General features: G+C 38.7%; 1 protein-coding gene across 11 annotated transcripts in view; it reads right to left on the reverse strand.

Moving 5' to 3' along the window:
• LIN54 (lin-54 DREAM MuvB core complex component) overlaps window positions 1-26,325 on the reverse strand; it is a 64,730-nt gene that overhangs the window by 28,555 nt on the left and 9,850 nt on the right. For 6 of the 11 annotated variants that reach the window (XM_005208161.5, XM_005208156.5, XM_059887301.1 and 3 more), the window contains 3 exons: window positions 20,378-21,090; window positions 16,415-16,538; window positions 8,097-8,239 (listed from right to left, as the gene is read on the reverse strand). In XM_005208161.5, the coding sequence (XP_005208218.1) occupies window positions 8,097-8,239; window positions 16,415-16,538; window positions 20,378-21,058 (948 nt within the window). In that variant the 5' untranslated portion in view covers window positions 21,059-21,090. Of the gene's footprint in view, window positions 1-8,096; window positions 8,240-16,414; window positions 16,539-20,377; window positions 21,091-23,138; window positions 26,059-26,325 lie in introns of those variants that run through there. The other 5 variants (XM_005208164.4, XM_059887303.1, XM_010806272.4 and 2 more) reach the window with 3 other exon arrangements.

Below are 26,325 nucleotides of genomic sequence, written 5' to 3' on the forward strand. Positions count from 1 at the left end.
ATCTTCATTATTGTTCAGCCTTCCAGTTTATTGCCTAATTCATGTCAATTACTTGTGTTAATATAGCACTACTTACTCTGCTGCTAAGTCACTTCAGTCGTGTCCGACTCTGTGCGACCCCATAGACGGCAGCCCACCAAGCTCCCCGGTCCCTGGGATTCTCCAGGCAAGAACACTGGAGTGGGTTGCCATTTCCTTCTCCAATGAAAGGGAAAAGTGAAAGTGAAGTTGCTCAGTCGTGTCCGACTCTTAGCGACCCCATGGACTGCAGCCTACCAGGCTCCTCTGTCCATGGGATTTTCCAGGCAAGAGTACTGGAGTGAGGTGGACAATTACATTATAGACTGCTTGCTGCTAACCAAAATCCAAACTCTCTTCTGCTTCCTGCATACAACCAGGTTACATTTCCTAGGCTCCCTTGAAGTCAAGGTAAGGCCACAAGACCTTTAGCTAGGGAGGTGAAAACTGCACCATGCATCTGGTCTGGTCCATAAATGTACCACCATGTACCTTTTCCCTGACTTTTCCCTGTTCAAGTTGGCTGGAATGGAGATAATCTTCAGGGAGACTGAGCACATCATTCAGTTTACTGTAATTTCTAGCCCATTATAAATATTAGCATTAAAAAAAACAAAACCGTCACATTACTTTTTTAAATGTATTCAATGGAATCAAGTCAACATAGTGATTTGACACTCACCAGTATCTATTACATTTTTAAAATATATATAAAGAACTCTTCAGCAGTCAGAAATTTACATTATTCCTTTTCCTCTATGAACTTGTGCTTGAATTCCATATCCTCTAAAAATTTTATTCTAGTGTAACATTTTTACCCTTGAAATTCTTTTATCATAATTTTCTGAAACAAAAAGATGTATATAAACTGAAAATTTAAAAACATTTTGTATCACCCTGATGTTGGAGAGGGGAATGGTAACCCAATCCAGTATTCTTGCCTGGAGAATCCCATGAACAGAGGAGCCTGGCAGGATACGGTCCATGGGGTCATAAAGAGTCAGACATGACTGAGCACACACATTACCCTTTATGTAAAGCTCTATGTGTTAAATAATTTTGTCTTAACTGAGTTCATAACACAAACACTGAAAACAACAAATACATTACAAACTGTGATTATTACAATATAAAAATTTTATTGGAATGCATTGCTCCATAAGATGATGGGACTCATTTTAAAAGATTACATTTATGTATCCATAAATGTATATTATATATCACTAGAGTGAGAGTTCAGCATCAATTCTATTCCTATTTTTAAATAAACACTGAAAAACATTATTTTCATAAATCTATATAAATGAACAAAGATATTTATTATAATAATATACATTAATACTTAGAATTCCTTCTGAATTTTATATCCAAAATCACATTGTATTCTACCATCAAAAATTATTTCTAATGACCTATAAACTTACTTATGTCCTCCTTCAGTTGAGTAGGAAAAGAAAACTGGAAACTCTCTGAAGTACTAGCAAACTAATTTTTAATAATCCGCAGTCATTTGTTTTGTCAGTTTCTAGGAAATACGACCAAAACCTACCAAATGACACGTGCACTGTTTACCGTAATACGTTCAGAAATAGGAAAAATACATTTTTTAAATTATTAACTTCTTAAGGTGGTGATAATGTTCTTTATCTTCACAGAGGACTTTTCTGTTGTATAGATGTATACATTTAAGCTGAAAACATCCGAATGTTTAAGATTTGCATATTTGTACCTTTAAGATTTGCATATTTCAGTACATGTGAATTACTCCTCAAAATGAAAAAGAAAACCCTCTAAACAAACAGAGAATTCTAGTTAATGGTATACTTGGAATATGGGGGGAGAAGTATACTGAATATGTGCAACTTACTTTGAAATGCATTTTAAAAATAAGATGATTAATGGAGAGAAGGATGGGTAAATAAATGATAAAGCAACTATAGTAAAATGTTGAGTCTAGAGTTTAATTATAGAAGAAGCTTTACAGAATTCTACCCATGCTAGAAGGCTCAGAAGTAGAGAGTTCAAGAAATTGTACTGGTCATAGATTTCAGAGGAATAAGAAACTTTTCATTTGTACGCAGCTTATGCTCTGAAATTCCTCCCCTGGAACTGAAGTACATTCTGCATCCTAAATGGCTATGTGATGATTCAATCACCAACAGATCTTCCCTGTTTGCCAAATAAGGCCAAAAAAGAGGAGCACTCCCCTGGGTAGGAGAGAAAAACCGACAAGAGTGTGAATAAGGTAGTTTCAAGGATGTCCAGGATAACTTCCAGAGACTTTTAAAGGTAAAGAGCAGGATATTTGAAAATGTATTTGTGTTCATTATAAAGATAGCCAGGGGGAAAAAAAAAAAGAACCCATCCATCAACATCAGGTAAAGGGTGACCAGGCCTTACATTTTAAGAATATTTACTTGTAAGACCAAATTAGTGAGAAAGAAAGTGTTTTGAGGTTTCTAACCCTTGTTTCTTTGATCCAACTGTCCCAGACCCACACTCTACAAATATTTATTTTCTGAACTTCAGGTATCCAAAAATTTAACTGTCCTGAAGTCTTTCTAATCAGATTTGTTAAAAATCAACAACCCAGCTTCAGTGCTTGTGCTAAGTTATTCACCTTTAATAGAGTCCCCATTCTAGATGTATAAGCTTTAAAAAAAAAAAAAAAAAAGGCCCAGATGGCATTCTAAAATGAAAGCCAGACTTAAAGATAACCTGAATGCTGTAACCATCCGATAAGGACTTTAAAATAACTATGATCAAAATGTTAACAGGCCTAGCGGGAAAGGAAAACAACATGCAATGAACGGAAGGGAGTCTCAGTAGAGAGACGGAAACTATAAAAAAGAGCCGAATGGAAATGACAGAAATACGATAAACAATTATCAGGGATGAAGTCCTTCAGTGGGCCCTTAAGTAGATTCCACACAACTAAGGAAAGAATCAATTAATCTGAAGACAGGTCAACAGAAATGACCCAAGTGAAACAAAGAAAAAGTGGGGAGGGAGCTGAACAGAGCATCCAAGAGCTTCAGAACGATCTCAGTCTGGCCCTTTTGAAACCAGAGTCCTAGAATGAAGAGAAAGAAAGAATGAGGCAGAAGAAAGAGTTGAAGAGATATAGTCCAAATTTTCCAAAAATAAAAGACAATAAATCAGAGGTCCAAGAAGCTTTAAAACTGAGATACATACACACTTTTGGCGTAGTGGCAGTCGTAAAGAACCCACCTGCCAATGCAAGAGAAGCGACACGGGTTTGATCCCTGGGTCGGGAAAATACCCTGAAGAAGGGAATGGCAACCCACTCCAGTATTCTTGCCTGGAGAATCCCAGGATTCATGGACAGAGGAGCCTGGCAGGATATAGCCCATGGGACCGCAAAGAGTTGGACATGACTGTAGTGACTTAGCATGCATGCATGCACTTTAAAAAGAACAGAACAGGAACAAAACAGACATCTGGACACATAATAGGTCCCCCCTTCCAGGCTCGATGGTGGGGTGGAAGCACAGCCCACACTCAGGAGGTCTGCAGGGGAAAACAGTGCCATCAGGAAGAGTCAGGTATCCGTTAGAGAAAAAGATAAAGCAATCTTCGGTGAAGAGGTTGAGGGCTTAGGGGATTATTTTGCTTGTGAACCCCAGATAGGGTATGGTGGGAGGGTTTCAAGAGTTGGGGGTGGGTAGTGGGTAAGGCGAAGAAGGCAATGGCACCCCACTCCAGTACTCTTGCCTGGAAAATCCCATGGACGGGGGAGCCTGGTAGGCTGCAGTCCACAGGGTCTTGATGAGTCAGACTGGACTAGGCGACTTCACTTTCACTTTTCAGTTTCATGCACTGGAGAAGGAAATGGCAAGCCACTCCAGTGTTCTTGCCTGGAGAATCCCAGGGATGGGGGAGCCTGGTGGAAGGCCGTCTATGAGATCGCACAGAGTCGGACACGACTGAAGCGATTTAGCAGCGGCGGCGGCAGCGGGTAAGGAGACAGAAGATACTGACGACTTCAAGGAGATCAGATGTGAGAAAGGAAAGGTAATCAAGGAGTCTGGCTCTTTTGATGATAGCCAGTACCATATAAATAGGAATAAATAATGAGAAAAGTCCTGGCAGATTCAAGGAAGATGATGGTCAGATTGTGAGTGCTGGCAGGGAAAGAAGTATCAGTGTTTGAGGTTTCTTTTGATCACTTTAGATTAATGGGAGCAAGGACATCTCCAGCAAATCCTGATTTTTTTAGTCTTTTTCTTAATTGACTGATTCTTCTTAACATTTGAAATTTGAGACCATCTTCCCTTCCCACTTTTTTAAGTTTCTCATGCTACCTCTCTTATTCCTTCTATTCCATTGGCTTCTTTTCTTCTACCCACTCTTAATATTCTGTGGTTCAGTCCTGCCTTTCTTGTCACTCCACACACAACCTCATGCTCCCTGGCTGACTTCATCCATCTGCACAGTTTTAGCCACCACCTATATTCAGCTTCCTAATGGACATTCTCCTTTAGACAGGCAGTGGGCACTTCAATGACAAACAGCTCCAAGAGCTAAACAATATCTTTTTGCCCAAACCAGCTATTCCTTCTGTATTTCCTCTCTAGGATAAAGGGATAATGGGAGTTCTCTCCTGTCTTAAAATGTGGCTCTAGTGAGAACAGCAAATGATAAGCCCCCCTATTCTCTAAAAAGAACAAACCATCCATGCCAGAGTGAGTTGCTAGAACATAGTACCCCTATTATCCACCTGCTGCCTATTGAAAATGAAACAAAACAGACCAGAAACAGAAGTGAATTCATAAACATAGACAACAGGGCTTTACACCTTAGTGAGAACAAGGGCAGGGGTTCCCCCAGAAAATCTCTGGGACAGACTGGGAAACTTGACATCTCAATCTCTGGCTGGCGATATACTGAGATAAAGGAACTCTTAAGCCCATTTGGGTGTAGCCACCAGAAGGACCTGACATACATCCCCAGGAATTTAGGCCTTATGTGAACATGGGTCCCAGCCTGTAAAAAGCAAGAGGTTAGATGGAGGGACTTCCCTGGTGGTACAGTAGATAAGAATCTGCCTGCCAATGCAGGGGATAAGGGTTTGATCCCTGGTCCAGGAAGATCCCTCATGCCTCAGCACAACTAAGCCCAAAAGCCACAACTACTGAGCCCATGAGCTCCAACTACTGAAGCCTGTGTGCCCAGAGTCTGTGCTCTGCAAAAGAGAAGCCACAGCAATGAGAAGTCCACTCACTGCAGTGAAGAATAGTCTCTGCTCACCATAGCTAGAGAGAGCTGGCGAGCAAAGCCAAAGGTAAAATCAATCAATAAATAAGTAATTTTTTAAAAAGAGGTTGAAAAAAAACAACAGAGCAAAGACACAGAGGACCACAGTTAGATGAGCTATGCTTCTACCACTGGGTTCTATAGGTTTCCCATTAGCCAAAGAGATGTTGTGGAAGGGATAAAGCATTTGCTAGGCCAAAGACATGTGCCATCTAGAGGAAGGATACTCAGCAGTAACAGGCTGTAGGTGGACTACACGAGGAAAAGAGAGCGAGAAGACTGCCAAAGGCCATTGGGGTGTGTTCCAGACAGGGACCTGGGCAGTGTGGGCACACCACACGGCCTGCAGAAACCGTCCTAAACGCACAACGCTAAAGGCCACACTTGGACACCTGCCACACAGGGCACCGGCAGCTGGACTACAACAGTCCCGTCACATAAAACTCCGTCCTTTCTCTTCTAATCTTCCTGCCAATCAGAAGCCCAACGCAGAAAGAGGGAGGAAGTGGAAGAGTGAAGTAAAACACAGTGCCCCTCCACTGCATGGACCCTGAGTCATGATTAGGTTTAAGTTACCTCCACTCAACTGGATGTAAGATTTGGAGTAGACTTTTCATAACTTTGAATTTAATCATTGCAATAAGGCTCATTCTTATAGTAAAAATGATGTCTTGTCAAAGAGGCAGGGAAGGAAGATTCAACGGGGCTAAAGTCAAGGATAAAAGGAAAATAAAGCAAGTTCTTACTTGTATGCTATCAGATACAGCCCATGTACCAGTCCACAGTGCCACCACCTACCCTTGTTACTCAAGTTAGGAATCTAGGCGTCATCCCCCAGAGTCTCCCTCTTCCGAACACCCTGGCATCTGGTCATTATGTCTTAAACACATCTCTTCTCCCTGAGCCTTGAGCTACTAATCTAGCTCGAATCTGAAGTACTATAACAATCTAATTTAATGATTCTCTACCCTGGCCTATACTTTATTATTATTATTTTTAAATTTGAGTATAATTGCTTTACAATGTTGTGTGGCCTACACCTTAAATTTTTTAAATATTATTTTTAATACCTAGGCCCCAGCCCAGAGACTGATTTAAATGGGATCAGACAGAGGCCAGCCATGAGGTTTTCCAAGAGGTCCCCTGGCGCTTCGCAAGTGCAGCCAAGATTGAGAATAACTAACCTACCTGGTCTCTTCTAAAATCCAGGCTTACCTTCCTCCAACCTATCTTTCATTATGCTACAAGAGTCATCTTTTTAAAAATGCAAATTTCATATTATCCCACAGCAGTTGTTTTCAATCTAGGCTGCCCCTTCAGAATCACGTAGTGTAAAAATTCCTGATACCAGGCCTAACTCCAGACCAATTAAAACAGAGGCCCTGGGGTTAAGAACCAGGCCCTGGTATTTATCAGAGCTCCCCAGATGACTCTAATGTGCAGACAAGGTTGAGAACCATTGTCCTAGAAGCAATAGGAAGTCACAGCAAGTCTTTAAGAACAGTAAAATCCAAACTCCCCTGAGGGTAGCGCAACCTTGCTTCTAACCTTAGCACCCTCAGCTTTCACACTACCAAAGCAATGTAGCTCCCTACACTACATTTATACACGGGCCATGCTTCTATGCTTTCATGTAAAGTATTACCTCAATCCACGCACAGCCAAGGCCCAAACCACCTTTAAGGTTAAGACCTTTCAGAACAGCAGCGTTTGTACAAAAACCCCTGACACATTCAGTGGGGCTCATCAATCCACTTGTAACCGTGACAATCCTGTAGAGTAATTTTTAACTTTTAAGACTAACTTGCCTACTGAACTACCTGAAACTTCAAGCTTATCTATGCTTTTAAGCCTAGCGTATCACTATGAAGAACACGCAGTGAGCACTCAAAATTTCTGTTCAATTCATTCCATTTAAGTAAATGATTATCTGTATTATTATGCAGGTAGGAGATCATTTTAATAAACTGTAATAGACACCATATTCATACCTTATAGTCAAGTCTTACTGAAACAGAAGCCAACAGTTAGACTTTTTAACCATGTAAGGCAAACATTTAATGTTCGTTCTATTCATGAAAAGGCAGGTACAAATGGGAGTGTGTTTCCGGAATCCCAAGGGTGGCACCTTACAGAGTAGATTCCTGGCTTTTCCCTTGAACATATCCATCAAGTATGCTTTTTTCAAAATGCTGCGCTGTATAATGACATCTGTACGTTTTAGGAAAGTGAGCTAAGACTACCTACTTCACCTAAAATGACAGGTACTTCACAGTGTTAAAATGAAACAAATTATGACAAGTTTTCAAATGCTTTCCATGAACTGTATTAACCCAGTAATATGTTAACCAGCATTTGATGGCAATTTCTAGTACTCTGGGTGCTGTTACCCAGCAAACTCTCAGCTCTCTATAAAATCAAGGACAGCTTAAGCAGAAGACATCAATATCCTATTTCCAAAAAACCTGCATTTAACATTTTATAATCACTATGTATGTGACTGACCCAAAGAAAATAATTGTGCACAAATATAAACTGAAGAGGAATCACATACTTACATAAAATACTTCATTCAAAAGATTTATGTTGTACCCACACTCACATGGGCCATGGAAATCATCTTAGCATGCAAAATGACTACTGTGTTACTATGCGTTTAGAGTTAAGTTTTTTATCTGTCACACATTCTCGATTACTAAATCTGGTATTCACCAAATACTTATTAATTGTTTGGGAATATAAATAAAGTCATTAACCACAATACTTGGCATTTGTGGCTAATTCTTTTTTTTTTTTTTTACCTTATTTGGCGATTTCAAAGGTGAGATGGCTATTTTATTTGGTGTCTGTGTTGTAGAATTTAAAGTTGATCCAATAACACCACTTTCAGATATTGTTATGGTCTTTGATGGAGTCCCCGGAGTAGACTGTGAAAGAACCCTACCTGCAAATGAGAGGCAGCACATCAGTTTGACTTTTTTCAATAATTGTATAAAAACGAATGTGGTGATGATTTACACCCACTGCAGCACATATGCTCAATACTTCACATGTAGCCACGTATGAACTGAAACATGTAAGGAGGTCTAATGAACCATGGTGAACCTAATGAACTACGATGAACCTAGACACAAAGAAACAAAACAATGCTTTTTAGTAACACTTAGCATCTTAATACCACCTTATGAAAGTCCACAAAAACACCTCTGCTCACATTCTCATCAAAACTGTTTTGTGTGGTTTTTATGGCCTGCTCTTGGGATCTCAGTTCTCCAACCAGGGAGTGAAGCCACACCCCTGCAGTGAAAGCACTGAGCCCCAACCACTGGACCACCAGAGAAGGGCCTCATCAATAATAGTGTGAAGTGATACCTATCAGAAAATGGGCTCAGAAAAGTATGCAATATGTCCTGTGAAAGGGGCTCCCAAAGTCAGGACGTGAATCCAAGCCTTAAAGCTTCAGTCTCTGTTCTCTACCTCAGCTGCTTCCTGTTTGAACTTAAACCTCAGCATATGATCCAAGTCCACATGTCTAAAACAGACAGTTACTGGGCTAACTTGAACAGTCTGGAAATATACTTCCAGAACAACACAGAAAAACTACACTGTGTCTGGATGACTAATGGAACTGGAAATTAGACGATGAGTTGAAGTATTAGGAATTTTTATCCTAGGTAGGACAGGATTACAAAGCATGACAACTCCTCCAAATTCCTGAAAGACTGAGCAATGGTGCCATTCACCCTTCTGGGCACACAGTAGGACTGTCCTTCCTACCCCCACCTCTTCCCTGTGGTGAGATTAGGGCCATATGACTAGTTCTGACCAACAGATTGTGAGCAGAAGTGATGTGTATCATTTACTGCCTATGCAAGATCTTGCCAGGCTCTCTCTTCTTCCACAGCTGAGATGGTGGCTCCTCTGTCAGCCTGGGTCCTTGAGTGACCATGATGACAAGAGACCCACCCCTTTGGAACCCACAACAGACATGTAGATAACCCTGAAGTAAAAATCTAAAATAAAGCTTCTTTAACTTCTGATATTTAGACTTTTATTATGGCAGAAAAACCAAGGTTATCCTGACTGATTCAGGCTGTCAGGTTGAAGGATCAGAGAACCATCTGTTATCTATAAGCTGCATAGCACTAATATATAGGAACAGAAAATTTTCAGTCTATCAGTAAGGAAGAACTTCCAACAAAAATTTCTAGTTGAAATGACTGTTTTAATATGAGTGAGTTCCTACTCACTGAAGGTGTATGAAATAGATGGTGGATAATCGAATCCACTGGCTGAAGAAGAAACTCAAACACTCAAGAAACAGAGAGGGTAGATAACTAAATTATCTCCAAGATCCCTTTAGATGCTATGATTTTGGACAGCAAAGAGATCAAACCAGTCAATTCTAAAGGAAACCAAGCCTGAATATTCACTGGAAGGAATAATAGTGAAGCTCCAATACTCTGGCCACCTGATGTGAAGAGCTGACTCATTAGAAAAGACCCTGATGTTGGGAAAGATTTGAGGGCAGGAGGAGAAGGTGGCAACAGAGAATGAGGTGATTCAATGGCATCACTGACTCAATGGACATGAGTCTGAGCAAACTCCAGGAGACCATGAAGGACAGACAAAGAAGCCTGGTCCATGGGGTCGCAAAGAGCTGAACGTGACTCAGAGCAGTACTGAACAACAAAACAACTATTAGAGATGAACGAGAGGAGAGAGGAAGGAAAAAGGGGGAAAAGAGAGGAAAAAAAAGATGGGACTTAACAGAAAACCAGCATGTAAGAGTTTCAGGGCTATTACTAATAGCAATGTAATAGTAGACATAAATTTTTTTTTTAAATGAGTTAAATTTTACCAGGCATTTATGAATTTTAAAATTATTTTAAATATATATATTTTTAAAAATTTCTTTTACTTCATGATTGCATTTTATATTACAGACATATTCCTTAGTGGATTTCAGCTGAGAGTTTTGCTAGGGTTTTTCTAGCCTGACTTACATCATAACTAGGCTAAAAAAAAAAACCAAATCCTAGCAAACCCTACCAAAACCCCTCTGTGTCGATCAACTCCTTTGACTGTGTGGATCACAACAAACTGTGGAAAATTCTTAAAGAGATGGGAATACCAGACCACCTTACCTGCCTCCTGAGAAATCTGTATGCAGGTCAAGAAGCAACAGTTAGAACCTGACATGGAACAACACACTGGTTTCAAATTGGGAAAGGAGAACATCAGAGCTGTATGCTGTCACCCTGTTTATTTAACTTATATGCAGAGCACATCATGAGAAATGTTGGGCTGGATGAAGCACAAGCTGGAACCAAGATTGCTGGAAGAAATGTCAATATGCAGATGACACCACCCTGATGGCAGAAAGTGAAGAGGAATCAAAGAGCCTCTTGATGAAAGTGAAAGAGAATGAAAAAGCTGGCTTAAAACCCAACATTCAGAAAACTAAGATTAAGACATCTGGTCCCATCACTTCCTGGCACACAGGTGGGGAAACAATGGAAACAGTGAGAGATTCTCTTTTCTTGGGCTCCAAAATCACTGCAGGTGGTGACTGCAGCGATGAAATTAAAAGACGCTTGCTCCTTGGAAGAAAAGCTATGACCAACCTAGACAGCTTATTAAAAAGCAGAGACATTACTTTGCCGACAAAGGTCCGTCTAGTCAAAAACATGGTTTTTCGGGTAGTCATGTATGGATGTGAGAGATGGACTATAAAGAAAGCTGAGCGCTGAAGAATTGATGCTTTTGAACTGTGGTGCTGGAGAAGACTTGAGTGTCTTGGATCAAACAAGTCAATCCTAAAGGAAATCAACCTTGAATATTCATTGGAAGGACTGATGCTGAAGCTGAAGCTCCAATACTTTGGCCACCTGATGCAAAGAACTGAATCATTGGAAAAGACCCTGATGCTGGGAAAGATTGAAGGCAGGAGGAGAAGGAGATGACAGAGGATGAGATGGCTGGATGGCCATCAATGACTTGCTGGACATGAGTCTGAGCAAGCTCTGGGAGATGGTGAAGGACAGTGAAGCTGGCATGCTGGAGTCCATGGGGTCACAAAGAGTGAGACGCGACTTAGTGACTGAACTGACTGACATCATAACTAAATAAGTCAATTCTATAGAAACTGAATGAATCTGTATCAAATATTTTTAGAAGGCCACCCTCAAGCGTGGAGCCTGCCTCAAGTAACATGTTTATGTGTTCTGATTTCCAAAACTAATACCTGTGGGATAAGCCTGAAGCCCCAACAATCATATTTTAAGGAGGGGAAAAAAAAAACTACCAATAAAGACACGTTTTTATAAAATGCTCATTTTTATGGCTATTACTATAATTTCTTATATGTTAAGCATTACATACATTTCAGAAAACATATATATATATATATATAAAATCTCCAATTCCTGAGGATAACTGGTACCAAAAAAGGCCACTTACTCTGAGATAACCTAGGAATGCAAAGGAGGTGGAAGGGAAATTCAAGACGGAGGGGACACATGTACATCTGTGGTTAATTCATGTTGACGTATGACAGAAATCAAACCAATATTATAAAGCAGTCATCAATTAAAAATAAATATTAAAAAATAAAAACAATGTGACCTTAAGCATTCTATTATCTGTCAAAGGAATAATAGTAAGTCAGAAGGTTGTTATAAGTAATAAAATGTGATTATGGTTTGTTATTTTGTAGAATTTTAAAAATTAAAATGAAAAATAAAATTGGCTAAGTACATCAAAAGAAAAGAAAAGGCCACTTAAAGTGAATTACATTTAAAACAAGGTCCAAAATGTCATTGTAATTAACAACAACAAAAACTTCTAAAAGTTATTGGCTAATATTTCATAAAAATTCTGTTTATAACTTCAACTACACTGTCTCTTAGAAAAGTGTTGAATTTGAGGGAGAGAGGATTTCTCTGAAAATTAATATGACAGCACAACGACACATCCTATTTGATGGGCACATGATGACATAGAAGATTATTTCTGACAAAATATCTCAGGATTTCATCAATTTTCCCAAGAACCCTCTATATCCTTTAAAATTCAAATTATTCTCTTTTGAAGAGCTACTTTTTTTCACCAAGATAGCATTTCTCCTGATTAATGTCCAAATCCCCATTTATCCTTGGCTCTTCACATAGATGCACAAAAGTATACAAGTCACAGTTTCACTCTGAAATCAATTTGTAAGGCCTTTTATACTCTGCTGTAGGTATTCTCCAAGAAACAAGAGACATAATCCAAAAAGCTGCAGACGGGACAGGCTGGGGGCAGGAGCTAGCTTACCTGAGCCAGGACTAATTCTAAAGAGACTAATTCATTATCAAATATTTTAACATTGATGAAGTTTGCTCTAATATAGCAACTTGTTACCTTGGGAGCTCTGACAATGAGGACCTCTGTACCTCATTTAACCATCTCAAAAGTCACGTGAAGTGATTGGTTATAATATTCTATATTATTCTATTTTATAGAACTATACAATAGTTCTATAAAATGATCAACATTTTATAGAAAGAAATAAGAGGAACAGAAAATATATTTACCCAAGATCAGGGAGAAAATTAATAGAAGAACCATGACCAAAACCCAAGTCTCCAAATAGCTCCTCCAACATACCACACCACACTGCCTCCATGATATTCACTCAACAATACACATTCACTGAAGACATCTATGTACCAGAAACTGTAGGTACCAGAGACTCATAAAAAGCTAGTCATAAAAGGACAAATACTGTCTGATTCCACCTATACAAGATGCACAGAAAAGTCAAATTGATAGAGACAAAAAGTCTCTGCTAGGGGCTGGTGGAAGGAAGAAATTGAGAAGTTTAATGGATACAGAGATTTAGTTTTGCAACATGAAAAGTCCTAGAAACAGACAGTCTGATGGTTGCATAACAGCATGAATATACTTAAAGCCACCAATGGTTAAAATGGTCAATTTCATATGCGTATTTATCACAATTCTTTAAAATAATTAATTTTAAAAAACCTAAATGGCAAACAAAATCCAAAATTACTATTGAGAGAAATCTTAAGTGTAGTAAGGGAGACAGACAGGTAAGAAAACCAAGTATTACAATACATCAAGACTAACACAAATGTTAAAAGTCACTGTGAAATTTAACAGAAGTCTAAAGTTAAGTATTTGGTGGGTATAACCAAGTTTTATGGAAATATATAGGAGATGGTCAGAGAAAGAGTACTTGGCTAACCTAGGGATCAAAAAATTACCAGACAGTGGAGATAATCCAAAGATAATGGAAGACTTAGCCATGAGGGAAGCAAAAACAAAAATCATTTCTGGTAAACCCAACATTGCCAAAAGCCTAAGTTCTAAAAGAACATGATCAATCTGGTGATCTCTTAGAAATAAGTTACATCAGTAGGCCTGGAGCTAACAGAAGGTGAAAATGAAAAAGGTATGTATTAGATAATAAATGACTTTAATGCTAAGCAAGCTCTGGCATTTGAACCTATTCCTGATGATTTAAGGCCAGGAAATGGAAAAGAAATGGATGTGATAAAGGAAATTTTAAGCAAGGAGTGACAAGATTTGCATTTTAGAAAAATTAATTTTATAAACACTAAGTTCATCTTAATTGAAAGAAAGAAAAATGATATTCATCTTCCATGAGAAGCCCCAAAATCATTAAAAAGCAGTCTAAATGTAGTTTGAAAGATCACTGGCTACAACTTAAAGACAATGGAATCGCCACAATAAGACAATTCAACAGGAGAGCTATTTTGGTGGTTTAAATTTGGCTTACATGAATTTTAAAAGCTATGAACTACTAGTTACCAGTTGAAATTACCCCTCCAAACTGAACTTAATGCCCAAAACCCTAGTGAAATTTAATAGAAGTCTGTCCCTATGCATTTTGGGAGGGCTAATGTCTGTAATTAAAAGGTGAAGCTATGATTAGTGTGGAACACACTATAAATGACCCAAAGACCCAGCAATGACATCCGTTACAGTCAAATGTGAGAGGTACAATCTTGACATTACCAAATATTCACTCAGATACACTTCTGAAAAACCACAATTATTTAGCATACAACTCCCCCTGTCCCACTTGTGATTAAAAGTTTTAAGGGATGCTCTCAAACTCAAAAATAGTAAAGAACTTCACACTGAGACAGTCCTCCTAGTTAACCACTTCCACCCACCCTACCTTCCAAGGGTCTGGTGGTCCCTTTATCACCAGTATATCCAAGCCTTACTCACTTTCAGCCAACTGAAGCCCAGTTCCTGAGGCAGCTCTAAACCTAAACCCTTTCCAATTTTTCCTCTGGGACTACACCTAGCTCCCATGACAGTCCTCAAGACACAATCATCCTGTATAACCCACATCTCTACTGAAGACCAAACGAAAAAGAACAAAACGAGAATTTACCCAACACTGCCCTCTAACCACCACCTCCCCAAGGCCTTTTCTCACTTGCTAAAAAAGAGAAGCCTCCCTGCATATAATTCAAAGCCTTGGGAAAATGATTACGTCTTTGACACTGACTGCAGAGTTGCCTACTGTTATAAAAATGCTTAGTTGCTCAGTCGTGTCCGACTTCTTGTGACCCCATGGACTACAGCCCGCCAGGCTCCTCTGTCCATGGGATTCTCCAGGCAAGAATACTTGAGTGGATTGCCATTTCCTTCTCCAGAGGATCTTCCAGACCCAGGGATCAAACCCAGGTTTTCTGTACTCTATAACCATCTGAGTCAACAGGGAAAGACAGTATTAGGTGGCTTTAATACATATCCCAGGGATGGTTTGTTAACATTTGAAGTACCTTCATAAAGAATACACATTGTGGAAATGGGTAATTAGCATTTGAAAGTCTCTAGTCAAAGTCTACCACCCAGAGGTGCTTCCATAAGCTCTTAGCACAATGGAAAGTAGAAATGGGTTCCTAAATGGTGAAAGGAGTAATGTTAGCATAGCTCTGAATTAAAGACCAGCCACCGTGGCCTGGAGCAGGAAACCGCAACGAGTTCCAGTGTTCTTGCCTGAGAAACTCCATGCGCGGGGGAGCCCTTGGGGTGGCAGAGAGTCAGACACCACTGAGTGATTAAGCAGGAGTACCATGACTGTGTGATATTCTCTAGAAGCAATGAGGTACCTGCCAGTCAAGAAGACATAAGAGAGCTGGGCCAGTATGGAAGGAGAGTGAAAAGAAAATCAATGGTGTTTTCAGAGAGAATAATGATGGGTTATGAACTCTGTGTTGAATAGAGATGAATTTAAGGACAGGAAAGAACTCATTATTAACGAGTGGAAGAATTAATAGATCAGAGATTTCAAAGTGAAAGAATTGCCAGATTGGAAATACAAAGGCAGATGAACTAGAACAATAAAGAGAATGAAATACTCAAAATCAAGATTTTGGAGGTTTTATTGGTGATGACAAATTTTAATGTATATAATAAAAGAACTGGCCCACACTAAAGAATTTGCTGGTAAAAGTAATACAACTAAAATGCTGTTCTCACTGAAGTAATTATTATTGTCACAATTTTTTGTTTCAAAGAGAACTGCATACAGAAAATATTAAAACAATGAAACCAAAAATTCAAACAGAAACCATGAAATACTATACAATTACATATACTACTTTAAACTTACTAGACTTAGCTTGTGCTCTGGAGACAAACTGCCTGGATTCAAATCCCAACTTGGCCATTTACTAGTTGAGTGCCTGTTCCCATACTGGCAAAATGGGGATGTTACTAGAACCTACCCCATAGGACTGCCAGAGAATTAAATATATCACTCTTTGTGAAGAGCTAAGAACAGCATGGGGCCCACAGCAAACATTATGCAAATGTTAGCTGGTATGATCGGAGTTTGAGGCGTCACTTCTCCCAAAGGTATACCAAAAACTAAGGACACTAAGCGATGGACTGATTTTGAGATAAGGCATTTTGCTTAAAGCACACACTTAACAAGCGTAATATATCTCAGTTATTAACCAGTTTGATTTATAGTAATAAACACTGAAACATTTCAAGGTGGTAGAGCAGCCTTTTTTAAAACTAAAAGGAAAGGAAGTATTTAGCTTAACAAACTATAAGGAAATATAACCTGCAATGACCGGTGGTGACACTTGAGTCGTCTGTCCTGTAACTGCTTTACTATTGATTGGTTTTGCAAAGATCAGCTTCGTGATTACCGGACCAGAGGTTGGTGTTCGAGGCTTCTTAGCAATCTGAAATATATAAGTAACTATGAAAACCATTTTTCTATGAAGCACCTACTCAATCAAAATGAGACAAGACTGATATACAGAAGTACATATGAAACCAGCTCATTTAACAAAAATATCTCAGTATTAATATTTAAAACATTCAAAATGCAGCCATTCACCCAAATACTAATATCACATCCTTAAGCCATTATGTAGTAATACCTTTGAATTTTATTTCAAATCCTTATCTTAGTCTCTGAGACATATGCATATCATGAAAATCAAATTAATTTTTAAAAATAATGTTTAAAATAAGTGTTAAATAATAATGAAACCAAATTTCAAAATAACAAATTATTCAATAATAAAAGATGGAGTAGAATACATTAAGAAAGCATAGTGCAAATGATAAAGACATCTGTAAATATAATCTCATTGGCCCCTGGAAGCAAAATATAAACACACATTAAAGATAGGCTTATTATGACTTTATCTTCAACTTTAGATCTATGTATCAGGGGCAGGTAAAGAACTGCACAAGTTAATGCCTTAGGATACAAAGAGACATGTTTGGCAAAACAAAGACTATTCTGAAGGTGAAGCCTCTGAAATATTATTGACTAAAATATGATTTACTATAGTTTACTAGACTATAAATTCTTTAAGGGAGAGTCTATGTTTTATTCACCTCTGATTTTACATGATACATGGTACATTGTTGCCCTGAACTAAAATTCTTCACAAGTCAAGGAAAGTAGAGTTACTGATATTTTTATATTTAAATTATCAATGTATGCAAAGAAAAGCTTTTTCTAAAAGCCAGAAGCAGAAATTTAGCAATGACAAAAATCACAAATTTTCACAGCAGGAAGGACATTAAATATTAACTTTACCTTTGACAGATATGAAAATTGAGGCCCTGAAAGTACTATTATTGGAAATAATAACTCAAAATGAACAAACATGACCAACTTAAATTACAAAATATACTAGAAGCTGCAACTGATCACAGAACCAGGTAAATATCAGCTTTGTGCTCTAACTACAAATTAAACTTAAAAACATATTTTCTTAAATCTAGAATAAATTACTTCCTTACACTCAGAACACATAACTGACAAAACAAAATGTACAGGAAATACAAACCACATTTAAAAAAACAAACCAGAGAGATCTACAACTACATATTAAAAAATATCCAGACTGCAAAACTCTGACATACCCAAATAAATCCATAATTGTACTTTACAAAACTGATGCAATTTGAGAGACATAAAGGGAAAATATTTCCCAAATGTATTTACAGGCCTAGAACTCTAAAATAAGTTAGAATAGGTTGTTGATTGACTTAGTATTAAGAATCTCAAGAGGCAGAGATACTGATATTTTTGGAAATCTGTATCTTGCAAAAAATAATCTTAGCTACAGTTTGGGAACTTAAAGTATTTCCCCATTTTTAACTGATTTTCACAATCACACAACAATACAAATACTTACCAACCAGGGAAAAAAATGTAAACAATACTACCGAAAGCTCATTAATTACTCAAATGAACAATCTCAACTTGCCTGTGTGGTTTTGTTTCTTTAATGGAGCATAGCTGAAAATAAGGACTTCCAGTTCTGTTAAGGAACCTTGCTTTTTGTATCATGAATTAAACTACCCTAGGAGAAACTTAACTTTTATTAAATAAAACAGAGCATAAAGGATCATTTTTAAACAAATGTATCTAATTAACAGATTAACACAACAATGAATCAGAAAAGGAAATTTACAAGTAAGACTGCCAAATATGTGATCAAATAATACATGCAGGTAATTTCGGGCACTGTGTTGTACAGATTTAGGAACTAATAAGGAGTTGTGTTGTTCAAGACTGCTAATTATTTATTATCCTTACACACTATGCAGAAGAATTATAGGAAAGGGTTTATGTATCTGTAATTAAGTGTAACTATCTCTGTTACTGCCTCTGGTTTCAACTGTCACCTCTTTCCTTCATTTTTCAAGATGGGTCTCCTTCTTCCACCCTTTCCTGTCGTCCACTCCCTAAAAGCTTCAATCCGATTAAACTTAAGACAATGCTGAGGACCATCTGGGGAAAAAAATGAGAGGATCATACACATTATGTAATACTAAACCGAATACTCTGGTACCTAAAATGGATACAGATAGGCATGTAGCTTTTTGTTTGTTTTTTTCTGAGCCTCAGAGCTTTAGAGGCTACTCATGAGCTGAAAAGATGTGAGTTGCATAAAAATAACTGGCCAAGAAGAACAATATTCTAAATGGGGTTTCTTTCGTTTTTAAATAGAAGTTCTTTTTAAATAAATAGAATCAAATGTTATAAAAGTAACGACAATAAGAGAAGTTATAAAAATTAGACCCCAGTTTTCGTTTTTATTGTTGGTACTTGAGGGATTATAGAAGAATACTAGTGGATACAAGTACCCAGGTCTTACAAACAGTATGTATACACTGCTCTATTAAATGGGGAAAAAAAATGACATTCTGATTTACATTATCAGTATCTTATAAACATGGCTATGATCCACATCCCCAAAGCCAGACAAACTCTGGTAAACCATAAAAACAAGTTTCACAACTGATTTTTAAAAGGACAAGTTGAGGACAAGATGCCTGATGGTGACAGGATCTCATTCAAGAGATCCTCATCAAAAGAAGTAAAAGGAAATCAGAGGTAAGTGAGAGACGATTGTGAATGAGAAAGCAAAGAACATTAAATGTTTAACAGTGGCAAAAGGGACATGGGCAAATTATATATAAAGTCTGAGAAATCGTATGAAGTTCTTAAATAAAAAGCCCACAAAAAGATTCTATTTTGCCAACATAATAACAAAAACATTTTTTCTAGTATCAGCTGTGAGTGGATAATTCTCCAAACCTTCCTCCCTTCCTTTTATGCATTTAGTTCTCACGCCTTCTCCTTTTTTCTAAAAGCCAACTCTTTAAAACAGGAGACGCATTTGTGTTCCCTGGTCTTAAGTGGATCATTGTATTTCTAAGCATAGTGCTGACCTAAAAAGGCCTACCTGGACACAAAAAAAATGGGCAATCACTTAACATATGTTCTGAGAACCTTCTAGCTTGGGTTTCTATTCATACTAACAATGGGTACCATTTTGAAAGATCTTCAGTGTTTTGAGAACCATACCAAGTACTGATCTTACGTGTTTCATCATGATCAAATAGCCATCTTACAGCTAAAGTCAAAAAGTCAGAGAAAATAAATAGCCTATCCAAAGTTCCACAGCACAGTCAGTCCTGCAGAAAAGTGACTGAAGTCCAGTTGGTCCAATTCTAAACCTTCCATCACACGGCACTGTCTTTCTACACTGCAAATGTGAGTGATGCAGGGGACAGTAAATTCCAAAGAGGCACATACTGGCTGGTTTGCACTACTGCTGGCTCGAACGGTTTCTCAGAGCAGCAACTTCTCCTAGACTTTGGCCATCTGTTAGCTGAAAATATCATGTCTGAATGATTTTTTGACAGCCCAGCACCAACTCTGCCATCTTTACACCAGCAGAACATCCTTGGACTCAAATTACGACTGAGAATAAAATGTGTTTCAAAATGAGTAAAAAGCTATAAATACACTACACATTGGAATTTAACCACAATTAAGTTCTAAGTTCTCTGGCAGAAATTTTCAAAAGCATTAGACATATCAAAGACTTTACAAAAAAAAAAAAAAAACCACACAATTAACTAAAAGCACATTCAAGAGGATTCAGTAACAACTACGCATTTAATCACCCTACACATACAACTATGAATCAATTTAATATTTAACATGCATTTTCATTAAGAAGCCCCCTCTTTTTTTTTTTTTTACCTGTACTGTTTTTAACTGTTGGGTCTGTAACACAGAGGGCTGAGTTGTAGTATTAAGCAGTTGACTTCCTGGGGTCAATGCTGAGACACCAATGACAGGTTTCACCTCTGGCCTCCCTCCAATGGTAACTACTTTAATCTGCTGCGGTGGTAACTTAGCATCTCCTGACTGGGCCTGAGTTGTAACTTTCTGAGCCTGGGGTTGGCTATGGGGTAGTGCTAAAACAATTGGTGAACCAGACTTGCCCAAAGTTGTTAAAATTAACTTCTGTCCATCTGGTTTAAGGGTCTGATTGCCAAGTTTAAGATCAGATGTCTGTGATACTTTGTTTAAAATAATCTGATTGGCTGATATAGTCACAGGAGTCTGAGCACCAAGTTTTTGAAGGCCACTTGGAAAAGCTGGTTTCACTGTGGTATTAGAATCTGCTTTAGTGACTGTGGTGTTCACTGCAACTCGGGTAGTGTGGTTACTGTGCACTGTGATTGGTTCCGTGGAAATGGGCGTGGCTGCAGAGTCACCAGTAGAATTTATGTTGACAATTTCTTCCAGTTCTGTCTCCATGGGAATTGGGGATGAAACAATAACAGCCTCAATACTATCATCATCCACTAAAGTTATACCAGTGTCCATTATCTCCTCTGGAAGCAAACTATTCACCTCAGCTGGCACCACCTCCATGATCGTTCTCCTTCGAGAAAGTTGATCAGGTGCTACAATAAAAGTTGAAAAATGAATAAATTACTAAGTTTCAAAACAGATATAAGAGAAAAAAAATAGCCAAGAAAAAATGCAAATGACAAACAAAAATTTCTACTGCTGTATAGCTGAGTGAGGGATATTCCTGATGCATATTTGTGTTAAACCATTTCAACAAATCCTCAACCTTCAAGAATCTGAAATGTAAGTCCTATGAGACACAAAACTAGAAGCAAACATTCTCATTTACCATGTCTCAATCCAAAAGTATACTGCATTCAGTCAATACATAATTACAGGAAACGCCTTTCCAATTCCTGCTCATAAATAAAACCTTTTAATCTTTGACATGTCTGATCATCTTATTTCTTCCCAGTTCTGGGTTTTTCTTCCCTACTAACAAGACTTGAAAACTTCTGATTTGCACAAGGAAATAAAGATTTAAATAAAAACAGATATTAGAAAATACAGTCGAACCTCCAGTGAAAGAGGTCCTAAAATGAGGTTACTATATCATTTATAAAAATCCATTAAATACTCAAATTGATGTTAAAGAAGTTTCTAGAGTAAGCCACCTCAGCAACTGCAGGTCAAATGGGTTATAGGTCCCCAGTTTGATCCATCAGCTTCATATTAAAGAAATTTTTATTTGGAAAGAAGATTCTCAACTCCTCCTCAGCTACTTAGAATGTCAAAAAGGGAACCATTTAAGAGGTATACAACCAGGTCCCATAAAGGAAAAAAAAAGATGGTAATGATAATAATAATAAAGCAGATCACAAATCAGAACTGCGATGCTTTCAGCCAAAGGTCATGAAAAACTTCCAATAAAAGTCAGTACCATTATCTTCACATATTAAAGAGTATCTCATATTTATGACTGACTATATATCTTATTTGGACTTCCCTGCTGGCTCAGCAGTAAAGAATCCTTTTGCAATGCAGAAGACGTGGGTTTGATTTATGCATAGGGAAGATTCCCTGGAGAAGGAAATGGCTACCCACTCCAGTATTCTTGCCTGGGAAATGCCATGTAAAGAGGAGCATGGCAGGCTACAGTCCACAGGGTCACAAAAGAGTTGTACACAACTCAGTGACTAAACCACCACCACCAAACAAGTTATTTGCCCAGAGTACATCAAAGGTTCATAGCAACCTAATCAGTAATTCTTTCTTTTCCCTTTTTTTTTTTAATATAAAAATGCAATACCCATTCCAAGATTAATAGTTAACAGACATGAGTGGCAAATTATAATTGAGTAGCACCAATAAAAACTAATACTGACAAAATTAATCATCATTATTGAGCATTTACTACCTACCAGTGATGGCATAATTTAACCTATCCTGATAACAACTCCAAGATGCATCATTTAACAGATGAGGAAACTTAGGTTAAACTCTATGCCCAAGGTCACATGGCTTGTAAATAATAGAGCCAGAACTCAAGCTCAGGATATGTTTTATGATACCAAAGTTCATAATTTTCATCACACAATTTACTGCCTTAAAAAATAAGTCTACTTCTTTACAGTCAACCCTCTACCCCCAAATTCCTACTCTACACAACCACCGCTCTATTCTACAACTTCACTAGATTAGTGTTGCCTTTTCGTCCATTTTAGAACTTCACAAAGATGGAATCATACATTATGTAAATCCACGGTATAAAGCATGAGCCTCTCCCTTTAGCATGCTTTTTGAGATTTATCTTTATTCTTACACTTATTAGTAGCTCAGTTCCTTTTTACTGCTGAGTAATATTCCATTGGATGAATCTACCATAATTTGTTTATCCATTCATCTGTGGATGGACATTTTGACTGTTTCTTGTTTCGGACTATCATAAATAATATTGCTAAAAATCATTCGAGGTTTTTGTGGATAGATATTTTCATTTCTTTTGAATAATTACCTAGATGTAGACTTGATCATAAGGTAAATTTACTTTTAACTTTGGGCTTCCCTTATGGCTCAGTGGTAAGGAACCCGCCTGCCAATGCAGAAGCGGGTTCGATCCTGGGGTCAGAAAGATCTCCTGGAGAAGGAAATGGCAACCCACTTCAGTGTTCTTGCCTGGGAACCGAGGAGCTTGGTGGGCTACAGTCCATGGGGTTGCAAAAGTCAGACACAACTTAGTGAGTAAACAACAACAATTTTAAACTTTGAATGAAATATGCCAGACTATTTCCCAACTTAGCTGTACCATTTTGTACACCTACCAGCAATGCATGGGATTTCCAGCTGCTCCACTTCCTCACCAACAACTGGTTTTGTCAGTCTTTTTAACTTTAGCCATTCTAGTGGGTGTGAAATGATAGCTCATCGTGGTTTTAATTTGCCATTTCCAGATGACTAAATATGTTGAGCACCTTTTCACATGAATATTACCTATTTGTATATCTTCTTTTTTAAAGTACCTGTGTGTTAAGTCTTTTGCCAATTAAAAAAAAGGATTGGGGTTTTTAATCTTCTTATTGAGTTGGGTGAGTTCCTTATGCATATTGCAACATCATCAATAGCAGTAACTTATAGCTCAGAGGAAATCACTAGGGTTTGGGGGATCCCAAAGTATGAGTACTTCTCTAGATTCGGCTCTTCCTGGTCAGTAGAGTCCCCCTCCCGCACTTTCAGAACAAGGCATTTATGGAACAGGCTTGCTGAAACATCAATACCAACTACACCCTCCCCACACACAGTGGCACATCAGCTTCCCATTCCTACTGCAAACCTTGTCCAAGCCCTATCAGCTGTTTCTCAACATTCCACCCCACAAAGAACGAGGAGGAGGAAGACTTGGGTGTCATTATCCAATGCAGCCATTAAGTTTGACTCTCTTCTCCCTGAAGTTCCCCCAGCAGGTTTAGACCCGAAGTCAAGGTGTTAAAGGAGGAGAGGTCACACCACAGAGGGAGATGGTGGCCTGACAGTGCATTTACTTTCAGTTTCATGCACTCACACTTGCAGCTCAACTGAACAAACTTCTAATGTTTTCAGTCCACCCAAATCCTCACTTCTGAGATCCTTCTCTTGGCTTGGGGGACTCCTGGACTCAGCAGCTACAGCCCCATTGCCTTTCGGCTAAGGCCATGGAGTGGAGTGTACAGCAACCAGAGCAAGCACCATCCAGGCCACCTCTCAGCTCAGCCCCTGAAGATTCTAGGAGGTAGAACACAGGAGGGCTCCTACTCCTCCTGCCCCCGCCACCCTTGCCCGCCACATGGGTGAGAGCATTCCCTGCCAGAGGCCAGTCTTTGCAGATCCCCCAGCCCAGGCCTCAAGGTGCTCATCCTTCCTCTTTCAAGAAGCCACGTCTCTGTCAGCACTCCAGGCTTATGGCTTAAAACTGTCCAGAACTGGGAGGCCGTTCAGATTCTAGACTCTCCTTGCAAGCTAACAAAGCTGCCTGCCACTGTTTCGTGGAGACTGGCAGACAATGCGGTAGTCCTAGGACAGAGACAGGGGACTTAACACACCCAGCGTGGCAGGGAACAGAAGCGCCATGTGTGTCTCGGTCCCCTTGTTGCCCCCTCGTCCCACAGGGCAGACGTGGAGAGGCGCCCAAGCGTATGCTGTGCAGGCAGCAGGTTTACACTGAGGAACCCTGAGCCTAAGGAACCTGAATTGTTTCTCATGGGCTGAAGCACACCTGCCCTTTGTCCAAAGGGAGACACTATCTTTATGATACTGGACGTATAAGCAAATCTGCCCTCTGCTATGACAGGAGTCACTAACTCGATCACCCAAGGCTTTATGCTATACAAACATCCTGGAGGAAGCTGTTTAAAAGGGTTGTCACTGCCTCTCTTGTAACAAGTACAAAACTACAGAGACCCATGGGGAGCTGTCTCCCAACAGTATACCTCTCTACTTATTTATTTTAGCAATGTGTTTTGTACTTCGAGTGTTTAGGCCTTGCATATATTTTGGTAAATTTATCCCTAAGTGTTTTGTGTTTTTTGATGTATTGTAAATCGCCTTATTTTCCAACTGGTTGGTTGCTAGTATATAGGAATTCAACTGACTATTTTACATTGTCCATGTATCTTACAACCTAGCTAAACTCACTAAATCTTGTGTAGAGTCCACAGGATTTTTCAGAAAGATAATTCATATTATTTGAGAATAATAATTCTCTTTATTATTATTTATAATAATAATAATAACCTGTAGTTCTTCCTTTCCAATCTGCATGTCTTTTGTTTCTTTTCTTGCCTTACCATACAGGCTAGGACCTCCAGTAAAATGCTGAATAAAAGTGGTAAGCGCAGACATCTTTACCTTGTTTCCTATCTTAATCTTAGCTGTAGGTTTTTCATAAATTCCCTCTGTTGGGTTGAGGAAGGCAACTTATAGTGCCAGAGTGTAGTTGTTTCTTTTTTCAAATGGATACCTAATCATGTTTTTTTCTGCAACTAGTGAGATAAACATATGGCTTTTTCTTCTTTGTGAAAGTCACTCAGTTGTGTCTCTTTGCAACCCCAAGGACTACACAGTCCATGAAATTCTCCAGGCCAAAATACTGGGGTGGGTAGCCTTTCCCTTCTCCAGCGGATCCTCCCAACCCAGGGATCAAACCCAGGTCTCCCATATTGCAGGGAGCCACAAGGGAGGCTGAGCCACAAGGGAGGCCCAAGAACACTGGAGCGGGCAGCCTATCGCTTCTCCAGCGGATCTTCCCGACCCAGGAATTGAACCGGTGCCTCCTGCACTGCAAGTGGATTCTTTACCAACTGAGCTATCAGGGAAGCCTATTTTCTCTTTTAGTCTTTGAGTTATATTGATTTTTTTTATTAAGCCAATTTTGCACTGCTGAAATAAACCCCACTCAGTAAAATTATATAGTTATATTCTATATATATTGCCAAATTCTGTTGGCTGATACTTCATTAAGTAATTTTGTCTAGAATGGGAAAGACTAGAGATCTCTTCAAGAAAATCAGAGATACCAAAGGAACATTTCATGCAAAGATGGGCTCGATAAAGGACAGAAATGGTATGGACCTAACAGAAGCAGAAGATATTAAGAAGAGATGGCAAGAATACACAGAAGAACTATACAAAAAAGATCTTCACGACCCAGATAATCACAATGGTGTGATCACTCACCTAGAGCCAGACATCCTGGAATGTGAAGTCAAGTGGACCTTAGAAAGCATCACTACGAACAAAGCTAGTGGAGGTGATGGAATTCCAGTTGAGCTATTCCAAATCCTGAAAGATGATGCTGTGAAAGTGCTGCACTCAAT

The sequence above is a fragment of the Bos taurus genome, chromosome 6 (assembly GCF_002263795.3).
Source record: "Bos taurus isolate L1 Dominette 01449 registration number 42190680 breed Hereford chromosome 6, ARS-UCD2.0, whole genome shotgun sequence".
Lineage (NCBI taxonomy): Eukaryota > Metazoa > Chordata > Mammalia > Artiodactyla > Bovidae > Bos > Bos taurus.